The 12,369-nt window shown below is 30.3% G+C and overlaps 1 protein-coding gene across 5 annotated transcripts in view; it reads left to right on the top strand.

Moving 5' to 3' along the window:
* Window positions 1-8,106: 8,106 nt before the first annotated feature.
* The window catches only part of septin5b (septin 5b), a 26,655-nt gene continuing 22,392 nt past the window's right edge, over window positions 8,107-12,369 (top strand). For 3 of the 5 annotated variants that reach the window (XM_087269317.1, XM_087269316.1, XM_087269319.1), the window contains exon 1: window positions 8,107-8,182. In XM_087269317.1, the coding sequence (XP_087125443.1) occupies window positions 8,132-8,182 (51 nt within the window). In that variant the 5' untranslated portion in view covers window positions 8,107-8,131. 5 annotated transcript variants of the gene reach the window in all.

The raw sequence follows: 12,369 nt of genomic DNA, 5'->3' as shown, positions 1-12,369 counted from the left end.
TCCTCCAGGTGCTCCAGTTTCTCCCACAGTCCAAACACATGCGGTACAAGTGAATTGGGTAGGCTAAATTGTCTGTATTGGATGAGTGTGTATGGATGTTTTCCAGATATGGGTTGCAGCTGGAAGGGCATTCGCTGCGTAAAACATATGCTGGATAAGTTGGTGATTCATTCCACTGTGGCGACCCCAGATTAAGCTGAAGAGAGAATGAATGAATGTATGAGTGTGTGAGTGAATGGTAGTGTATGGGTGTTTTCCAGTACTGGGTTGTAGCTGGAAGGGCACGGCTGTGTAAAACATAAACTGGGATAGTTGGCGGTTCATTCCGCTGTGGTGATACCCTGATGAATAAAGGGACTAAGCCGAAGGAAAATGAATGTATTTTTAGGCGGCTCTTAACTAATTTGGCTACTGCACACATACATAAATAAGTAAACAAATAAACAAATATGAAAACGAGTAATCAAATAACAAGTAAACAAATAAGTAAACAAACAAGCCAGTAAATTAAAAAATAGGTATGTAAACAAACAAGCAAGTAAATGAATAAGTAAACGTATACATAAACAAGTTAAGAAACAAGACAGTAAGTAAACAAATTGTTATGTGAGTAAACAAAAAAGCAAGTAAACAAATAAGTAAACATACAAGCCAGTAAGTAAACAAACAGGCAAGTAAACGAATAAGTGAACAAATAAGTAAACAAATAAGCCAGTAAGTAAACAAATAAGTTTGTTAGTAAACAAACAAGCAAGTAAACGAATAAGTAAACAAATAAGCCAGTAAGTAAACAAATAAGTATGTGAGTAAACAAACAAGCAAGTAAATAAATAGCTAAACAAATTAGTGAACAAGTAAACAAACAAGCCAGTAATTTAACCAATAAGTATGTAAGTAAACAAACAAGCAAGTAAACGAATAAGTAAATGAATTAGTAAACAAATAAGTAAACAAACAACCCACTAAATAAACAAATAAAGTAAACAAACAAGCAGGTAAATTAACAAGTGAACAAATAAGTAAACAAATAAATAAGCAAGCCAGTAAGTAAACAATAAGTAAACTATTAAGCAAGTAAATTAATAAGTAAACAAATATATACATATACATATACATATAAAATAAATAAACAAATACATTCTTACATAGATAAATATGTAAATAAATAAATAAATATATTTTTACTTAGATTTTATATATTTATATTATATTATATTATATTATATTATATTATATTATATTATATTATATTATATTATATTATATTATATTATATTATATTATTCATTCAGCAAGTTTTTACGCAGTGGATGCCCTTCCAGCCACAACCCATCTCTGGGAAACATCCACACACACTCATACACTACTACGGACAATTTAGCCTACCCAATTCACCTGTACCGCATGTCTTTGGACTGTGGGGGAAACCGGAGCACCAGGAGGAAACCCACGCGAAGGCAGGGAGAACATGCAAACTCCACACAGAAACACCAACTGAGCCGAGGCTCGAACCGGCGACCCAACGAACCTTCTTGCTGTGAGGCGACAGCACTACTTACTGCGCCACTGCTATATGATATTAAATGATATTAAATGATATAATATTATATTATATTATATTTTATTATTATATTATATTATATTATATTATATTATTATATTATATTATATTATATTATATTATATTATATTATATTATATTATTATTATATTATATTATATTTTATTATAATATTATTATATTATATTATATCAATATATGATATTAAATGATAATATATTATATTATATTATATTATATTATATTATTTTATATTATATTATATTATATTATTATATTATATTATATGATAATAAATGATATATTATATTATATTATATTATATTATATTATATTATATTATATTATATTATATTATATTATATTATATGATAATAAATGATATTATATTATATTATATTATATTATATTATATTATATTATTATATTATATTATATTATATTATATTATATTATATTATATTATTATATTATATTATATTATATTATATTATATTATATTATATTATATTATATTATTATATTATATTATATTATATTATATTATTATATTATATTATATTATATTATATTATATTATATTATATTATATTATATTATATGATAATAAATGATATTATATTATATTATATTATATTATATTATATTATATTATATTATTATATTATATTATATTATATTATTATATTATATTATATTATATTATATTATATTATATTATATTATATTATATTATATTATATTATATTATTCACCAGAATGCATTAGTTTCCATTTCACTTTATCATGATATTTTGCATTATGTTGAAACTCTACTGAGTATTAGTTTGGCTTGATTTTTTACAAGCACAGACAGCAAATTTCTCCTGACCCCCCGCCCGTCTCGCTTCAATTGTTTGCCATGAGAAGAGAAACGAGGAAACAGCTTGTACACAACAATAAACGTTTCCTGCAATGTCCCGGGCATCTTTACCAGGCTGCTGCAGAGGCTCTCCATGCACATTTAATGAGCTATTGTATGGATGCGTAACACAAACTCAGTGTGTTCCTGAGATGCCAGTTTCCCAACAACAGTTATTGTGGCCCGCGGGTGTTTCTGTCCACTGGAGGAAGCGTTCAGAAAGCCTCCATGCCCATTTTTTGACCATGACGCATCCTGTGGTACAGTGTGTTTTACAGAGCACTCTACAAACAGAAACAAACAGAGTTCCTGTGATTGGCTCGGATCTAGATGTTTTGCGCAGGGCTCATGTCATTACTTGCACTGCTGCCAGATCTGAGAGATTTCTAAATTTTTCTGAACTCAAAGACCTTGTGAAAAGCATTTTTAAAAATTTGATGTTGAACGTAACCTCAAGTGAAAAACGAAAAGAGGGCAGGACATTTATTAGCTCCTCCCCCTTAAAAAGTTGATTATTTTATTTATATTATTATAGCTGTTGTGTTACAATAGTAACTATAGAATCAACATAATAGATAAATTTGTTTATATTATTATAGTTGTTGTGTTACCATAGCAACTATAGAATCAACAACAGATTTTTTTGCATTTGAGACAGGAAGTGAAGTGGGAGAGAGAAAGAGAGGGTAGGGATGGGAAATGTCCTTTAGCTGGGATTCGAACTCAGGACGCCCTGAAGTGCTACTGCACCATATGTCAGCGCAAAATATTCATTTATGACCACTTTTTAGTCATATCACACATTAAAGTGAATTTTATATCAAATCATGGTGTATACAACCGTCTCTGGACTAACAAATTATAAAACATTAATCACTTTCTAGCTATCGCATATTGGCTTTATATATATATATATATATATATATATATATATATATATATATATATATATATATATATATATATATAAATATATTGCAATCAAGATTTTTGAAAGTATAACATCGCATAAATGTTTATTATTACCATTCGTTGAGCCTCCCAGTTCAGTTTGATATAGCACTTGGTCTCGAAAGCCACTTCGCGTAGCGTCACACTTAACAAGCAGATTACTAAAGTTGTTGTTGTGTTACCATAGCAACTATATCCAATAAAACAGATTATTTAATTTATATTGGTCGTTGCGTTAACATAGCAACCACAGAATCAACAACGGAATATTTTGTTTATATTACTATAGCAGTTGTGTTACCATAGTAACTACAGAATCAACACAACAGATGATTTTGTTTATATTACTATAGTTATTGTGTTACCATAGCAACTCTGAACAACACAACAGATTATTTAACTTATTGGTCGCTGTGTTACCATAGCAACTATAGAATCAACACAACAGATTCTTTTGTTTATATTACTATAGTTGTTACCATAGCAACTACAAAACTTGTGTCATTACCATAGCAATTATAGTTCTTGCGTTACCATAGCAACTAGAGAATCAACACAACAGATTATTTTGTTTATATTCATATAGCTGTTGCGTTACCATAGCAACAAAAAAATCAACACAACAGATTATTTATGTTATATTACTAGTTGTTGTGTTACCATAGTAACTATAGAATTACCACAACAGACTAATTCAAGTGTTTTACTATAGTGTGGTTTAAAAACAATTGTTGCATCTGAAATTGCATACTTGCATACTATATAGTACGCTAAAAACAGTATGCTAGTCGAGCCGAGTAGCAGAGCTCAAAAAAGAGTATGCGAGAAGTATCCAGACGACCTACTCCTTCCGGCTAGATTCTGAAGTGCGCATTTGATGGATGCTATGCTATCCCAACGTGAGAGAATTCATGAACGGCAGTGAAGCAACACGGGTAGGTCACATGATCATGACTTAATGGTGGGTATAGTATGTCCGAGTTCCGTTCATACTACTCACATTCATACTGTATAGAACGTACTTTAATACATTTAAATTCAAATGCAGTACCTACTGAGTAGTACGCAATTTCAGACTTAGCCCATGTAATATTTTCTGTAAATCACTATAAGCCTGGCAACAATAGCCTCAGCTTCAGGTAAAGAGACCCTGTTGGTTAACGCTGGACTGAAAGAGCGGGAAATCATAATGACATCAGAGCCATGATTCCAATTAAAGAACTAATGGTAAATGAGTGATTGCACCAACAATGCTTGGGTGTCTGCCAAACAGGCGGTCTGTGATTTTAATTGCGCTGTTAATTGTTTGGCTGCTGTCTAATAAGCACAGGAAGGTGAATGTGGAGAACAGCTGGACTTTACCACGGTTTGGACAGGATTTTCCCATCATTGTGTTCCTCCGCTGTGCTGGTTTGGATTGCAGCTCTGTTTATGATGTTTTTGTTTTGGTGCACTATTGTTTATAACCATCAGATTTCGTCAGGCCTAAAGCACAACAGAAACCCAAGAGCTGAATGCAGACTAGAGGTCAACCAGTTTTGTTTCTCATTCCTCAAATGCTTCATAAAGCTAAATATGGAGCCACTGAAAAATGATTTAAAATAAACGAGTTTGACTCTTTATTCACACAACACTTGGCACTTACACTCACTGGCCACTTTATTAGGTACACCTTAGTAGTAGCGGGTTTTACCACCTTTTGCCTTCAGAACTGCCGTGGCGTAGACTCAACAAGCTACTGGAAATATTCCTCAGAGATTTTGCTCCATATTGTCATGATAGCATCACACAGTTGCTGCAGATTTGTCGGCTGCACATCCATGATGCCAATCTCCCGTTCCACCACATCCCAAAGCTGCTCTATTGGATTGAGCTCTGGGGACTGTGGAGGCCATTTGAGAACAGTGAACTCATCGTCATGTTCAAGAAACCAGTCTGAGATGATTGAGCTTTATGACATGCTGCGTTATCCTGCTGGAAGTAGCCATCAGAAGATGGAGACACTGTGCTCATAAAGGGATGGACATGGTCAGCAGCAATACTCAGGTAGGCTGTGGCGTTGATGCTCAATTGGTACTAATGAACCCAAAGAAAATCTCCCCCACACCATTACACCACCACCACCAGCCTGAACCGCTGATACAAGGCAGGATGATCCATGCTTACATGTTGTTGATGCCAAATTCTGACCCGAGCATCCGACAGCAGAAATGGAGACTCATCAGAGCAGGCAACGTTTCTCCAATCTTCTATTGTGCAGTTTTGGTGAGTCTGTGTGAATTGTAGCCTCAGTTTCCTGTTCTTAGCTGACAGGAGCGGCACCCGGTGTGCTCTTCTGCTGCTGTAGCCCATCCGCCTCAAGGTTGGACGTGTTGTGTGTTCAGAGATGCTCTTCTGCAGAGCTCGGTTGTATCGAGTGCTTATTTAAGTTTCTATCAGCTGGAACCAGTCTGGCCATTCTCCTCTGACCTCTGGGATCAACAAGGCATTTGCATCCACAGAACTGCCGCTCACTGGACATTTCCTCTTTGTCAGATCATTCTCTGTAAACCCTAGAGATGGTTGTGCGTGAAAATCCCAGTAGATCAGCAGTTTCTGAAATACTCAGATCAGCCCTTCTGGCACCAACAACCATGCCACGCTCAAAGTCACTTAAAATCCCTTTTCTTCTCCATTCTGATGCTCGCTTTGAACTGCAGAAGATCGTCTTGACCATGTCTACATGCCTGAATGCATTGAGCTGCTGCCATGTGATTGGCTGGTTAGAAATTTGTGTTAACCAGCAGTTGGACAGGTGTACCTAATAAAGTGGCCGGTGAGTGTATTTGTAGTTAAATGTAAAGTTAGTCGCTATCCTGTTTCAATATTTCTTCAAATATTTCTCAAGTGATGTTTAAGAGAGCAAGAACATTTTACACATGACTTCATATTATATTTTTCGTCTGGTGAAAGTCTTATTTCTGTTATATGTAGGCTAAATTAATAGGCTCAAAAAATAAACACTGATAACAGATTTACACTACTAATGTAAGCATCCTTTGATGTATTTGTAGAATAAATGAAAGCTCTGTTTCTGCCATGGAGAGGATCCTGACACTGGGTTTCCTGAGCAGTATTTACAGAGCTGGCTCTCACTATTGTGTGGCTCTCCGGACGTCTTCCTCTCATTCTCCCCTTCAGTGCATGAGAACACACACATGCATGACCTACATCATCCTCATTCAAGCACACAAAGGATTTCTCACATGCATACATCTAATGCATATAGTGATAGACCGCATTTGAGCTCATACTGCCACCGTGTGTCTCTGTGAGAGAACTACATCTGCTCTACACTAATCAGAATTAGAAATAGCTTTATGGCCAGTGTAACCCCGCCCGTCCTACGCCACCCTACCCGCTCTGAGCTGGTATCGAACCGGCGACCTTCAGCATGGGAGTCGGTTGCTCTACCAAGGAGGCGAAAGACCATGATCTCAAGTGTAGCTAGGGCACCTTTAGAGGTCAGAGGAGTGAGTTTAGTTGTATTATGTATGTGTTTACAATCAATTTATTTATTACAGCATAAGAGTCAATCAAATTATAAAACAATAATATATTAAATATAAAAAAGCAACTGTTGTGATTATTAATTAATATTTTGATATATTGCTATTATTTATTATTTTATTTACTAAAGTTTTGGATATTAATAATAATAATAATAATGATAATAATAATAATAATAATAATAAAAAATAATAATAATAATAATAATAATAATGTAATTTAATCATTATTAGTATTAGTTTTAATTATATATTTAATTTATTATTGATTAGGCATGATTAAGGTCTAAGTTGATACTAAACAAATTTTACTCTCGAAATATATGCGTGGGTCGATTTATTTACACGTCTTTACAGTATTTAAAGTTTATCAAATTAATAAAAATAGAACTAATTAATTAAAATGATATTAAATCATGTGATAAAAACGATTGATTCAAAACCATTCAAAACCAATGCTGTGATTAATTAAAATTGTAATTAAATATATTAATTTATTAGATTAATATATCAATAGTTTATTATTATTATTATTTTATATATAATTAAAAAAATATAAAATATGATTATATATATATATATATATATATATATATATATATATATATATATATAATTTAAAAATTATATTATAATTAATAATAATTAAATAATAATAATAATAATATTCGTTTAAATATTTGTATTTATGTTTTATTAAACAAGATTTGGTGTAAGTTGATACTTAACTAATTTATCCAAGTCTCTCGAAATATATGGGGTAATTTAGTTGCATACAGTATCTATAAATCATATGACGTTATATTATGCACATATATCCCTATATATAAGTTTTAATACATTTTTAAATGATCAAAAAGCGCTTTTCGCAAAAGATAAGCTTTATAATAACAAACCACAACACAACAGAATTACGCTTTTAATTCGACGATCCTCCCCCAGCGCATCATATTTACTCCAGCTGTTCCCGAAGCGAAAATACGAATCCTACTATGATTAAACACCATCTTATAAATATTAATTACGTATAAGTGCTGTTGCGCGGCTTCCATCCAATCGCGACACACTCCAACCAACAGGCGTCCAATAAGAAGCGCAGCTCATGAATATTAACGATCCAGCCTTCAGCATAGTACTAGCTAGTCATTCGGCGTTCGGAAAGCGGCCGGGATGACGAGCAGCGCCAGGTACAAGAGCAGGACGGTGAAATCAGGTGAGAAAGCTCAACTTTTATCAATATATGACTGAAATAACAATAAATGACATGTATTTGTGTGTTTCCATGACTCGGCGCGAATGAATGAATGGGCGTCTGCGCGTTCACCTGCCGCGGGCACACGCAGAGGATGGAGAGGTCGGTATTTATCTATATTCACATATATAAAACATATTTATAAACACTATTGTGATGATGTTGTGTGTGTTTGGCATGAGCTGTGTGTTTCTGGGATACTAGGACGAATATTTAAATAGATAATGACATCTGCATCACATGCTGTCTGCATCTGTTTGGGTTGGAGAAACAATAAAACACCGAAATATGAGATAAGAAATATAAAATATGACATTTTAAGGATTGCAGATGTCCTTTTCTCACGTGAATGAAGGATGTTTTGTGCTTTTAGAGATGCATGAAAGTAATCCTCGCTGCTGTTCTCAGTGTCCCACATTTCAGCTCAGTGTAAAGCAGGACAATGCAGACATTATTTATGTTATTACAGATATTTTTGTAATGTTTGCATTGCAGTTCAGATTATTTGCATTGCATTTCATGCATAAGGAGAATTGGAGGAGCAATGTGATTAAATGAAATGTTTATTTGGCAGCTAGTAAAGTAGCCTATTAAAACTGAATATATAATGTTTTGAAAAAAAAAAGCTTTTTTTAGGTACTAACATTATTCAAACTGTATACAGAGCTCTGCATAAATGAGTATAACCCAACAGTTTTCTCATTTAAATTCATATTTTTAATAGGAAGCTCTACAATATTACATTTGTGCATATACATTAGATTAGTCAGTTCTGAAGCCAGATCTGGAGCTCATCTAACAACATAACTTATATAAAATGCTTTAAAAATTATTAGCCCATATTTATATGTTAGGAAAAATATTAAATAAAATTATCAAAAATAGCAAACAATAATAGAAACAAATAATATATACAATGTTGTAGTTTTGCAATATTTTGCATGCATTTAATTTTATTATCTTTCTATTTCTAAAGATGCTCTGTGACTAAAATATTATTTTAATAAATATATCTGTTTAATAAATCTGTTTTGTTCGAATGCAGCAATATATATTACCTATATTCACTGGGAAATGGAGAAAAATATTTAATTAAGCTGAACACTGTAAATAGTACTTTGAAATAAAAAAATATATTATTTAAGAAATAAAATGACTGAAACTGAAATAAACATGAATTAAAAATAAATAAAATGTTTATCAAAATAAAATTTAGTTTAAGCACTAAAATGACTGAAACTGGATTGAACATATATATATATATATATATATATATATATATATATATATATATATATATATATATATATATATATAAGTAGGAAATGTTTTTGTTTCAGTATTAAAATTACTGAAATAGAAAAAAACATACATTAAAATTAAATATAATATTTTGAAAAAAAAAAATATATATTAGATTGGAAAAATGTCAAAATATCAGTTCCGAATGTAAATGTCAACTAAATTAAATAAAACGTTTATTAGTTTAAGTAAAATTACTGAAGCTGAAATAAACTAAAATTAAAATATTTTAAATTAAAACAAAAAGGAAATAAAGAGCAAAAAAGGTTAAAAGCTAAAATAAACTATTAATTTGGCAAATAATAAAATAAAATATGTTTTAATTAATAAATTAGTACAAAAATGACTAGACTGAAATTAATATAATTTCAACTTAACAAAAAAAAACAATGAAAATAAAAATAGGAATGAGAAATGTTAGTAATTACCTATTAAAATAAGTCTTTAAAATACTTAAAAATTGTTATTAACATTTAAATAAATATCTTTTAAAATTGATCTGAAAATTCTCAATATTGGTAAATACTTTATTATATTAATTCTTTGCCATTTTTAATGGTGTTACAATTCATAATATTTACATTGCATTTTATGCATGTCAAAAGGGAGAAGAAATAATAATGTCACCTTCAAAATTATAGCATAGTTTCAAAAATAGCATAATTTTTTTAATAATTTTTTTTCTTATAAATATAAATAAATCTTTATTTTTTTAATTTTAGGAATTAATATGCTTTTAATTAAAATGTCCTTGTTAATTAACTATATATATATATTATACAAGGTTTTCTTGGGATGTTTGTAATTTAATATTCCTAAAAAGCATGATATATATATAAATACCCTTTTAAGCTATTTTTTTTGATAGTCTACAGAACAAACCATCGTTATACAATAACTTGCCTAATTACCCTAACTTGCCTACCTAATTAACCTAGTTAAGCATTTAAATGCCACTTTAAGCTGTATAGAAGTGTCTTGAAGAATATCTAATATTATTTTATTTACTGTCATCATGGCAAAGATAAAATAAATCAGTTATTAGAGATGAGTTATAAATGAGCAGAGCTGATGTTTTCTCTGTGCAGCGTCTTAGAAAATGTGTTTGGCTCTCCGTATGTCCAGCCGGGGGCGAAGTGTCAGTCAATCTGGACTGAAGATGAAAATAACACTAATGCTTCTTACTGCTGGGAAACATTCAAAGCATTGGTTGCATCGAACGCCCACAAGAACATGCACACGGCGTCCAGAAACTGTGCAGGAAAGCCAAATCCAGGAGAGATATTCACAGACAGAACAAACAATCCACTGATTTCTATCTAATATTGCATTTATGTTATGTATTCTCACATGCAAACGCTACTAATGAGTCTCATTTATCAGCATTTTCATACAAACGTACATTCGAAGTGAGCCACTGCATATACAACAGCAGATTTGCATATTCTAATTTGCACTGGACCAACAAAAAGGGCTGATTTTGCATATTTGGTGATGTTAAAAGTGTAAGTAAAAAAACTAATAAACATAAACATAAATATTCTAAAATATAAATAATAAATTATTACTTAAAAAAACCCTAAAATTAAATAAAGACATTTGGCGACTAATTAAAATTAATAAATCTGAAAATAATTAATTAAATTGATCATTTATCATATTTCAGATACATATAAATGCAGATTTGCATATTCTAATATGCACTGGACCAATAAACAGGGCTGATTTAGCATATTCAGTGATGTTACATTGTTAAAGTAAATTAAGTAAATCTTTAAAAAAATTATAAATGAAATAAAATGTGTTTAAATACTAAAATTACTGCAAGTAAATATAAATATTATATAACAAGCCTTATAAAAAAAGCTGAAAAGCTGAAAAGTACAAAAAAAATTGTAATTAACTGAAATAAAATATATTTTAATTACTAAATTAATACAAAAATGACTAAATGTTTAAGTATTAATACAAGTCTTTATGTTTTATTTGTAATTTTTTTTCCATTACCAGGTTTAATAACTGCTAAAAATGAATTGTATAAATATTGTTTATTTATTTTATGATATTTAAGTGTCATCTTTTATTAGTGTTTTCATATGCAAATAGGCCACTGTGCATGGAACAGCAGATTTGCATGTTCTAAGACCAGACCAATGAGCAGTGCTGAAAGAAAAAAAAAACATAAATAATCTAAAATATAAATAATTAATAAAAAGTAAAAAAAAAAAAAAATTTATATAAATTAATTTGGCAACTAATTAAAATCACTAAAACTGAAAATAATTAAATTGATCTTTTATTATATTTCAGATACACACAAATGCACATTCAAACTATGCCACTGTGCATAAAAACATCAGGTTTGCATATTTTAATTTGCAGCAGGGCTGATTTTGCATATTTGGTGATGTTAAAAATGTAAGTAAAAATAAAATTATAAAAAATGCTAAATTATACTCAAATAATTCAAATTTAGTTGAATTTAATTGATGTTTTAGGATATTTAGGATCTCTTAGTCTTACATTGTTTTCATACAAACACACATTCAAAGTGAGCCACTGTATATAAAACAGCAGATTTACATATTGTAATTTCCACTGGATCAATAAACGGCTTATTTTGCATATTTGGTGTTGCTAAAATTGTAAGTAAAAATTTAGAAAATAAAAACATAAATAAACATAAACATAAATATTCTAAAATATAGATAATAAACCACAATTTAAAAAGTATTTCAATTAAGATCATTACATTTGGCAACTAATAAAAATGACTAAAACTGAAAATAGTTAATTATATTGATCATTTATGATAATTCAGATACATACAAACATTTTTTTTTAATAACTATTT

Source organism: Danio rerio, chromosome 10 (assembly GCF_052040795.2).
Source record: "Danio rerio strain M-AB ecotype USA chromosome 10, GRCz13ab, whole genome shotgun sequence".
NCBI classification, from domain to species: Eukaryota; Metazoa; Chordata; class Actinopteri; order Cypriniformes; family Danionidae; genus Danio; species Danio rerio.
The sequence above is the reverse complement of the archived record's forward strand: the minus strand, read 5'-3'. Positions and strand labels throughout refer to the sequence as shown.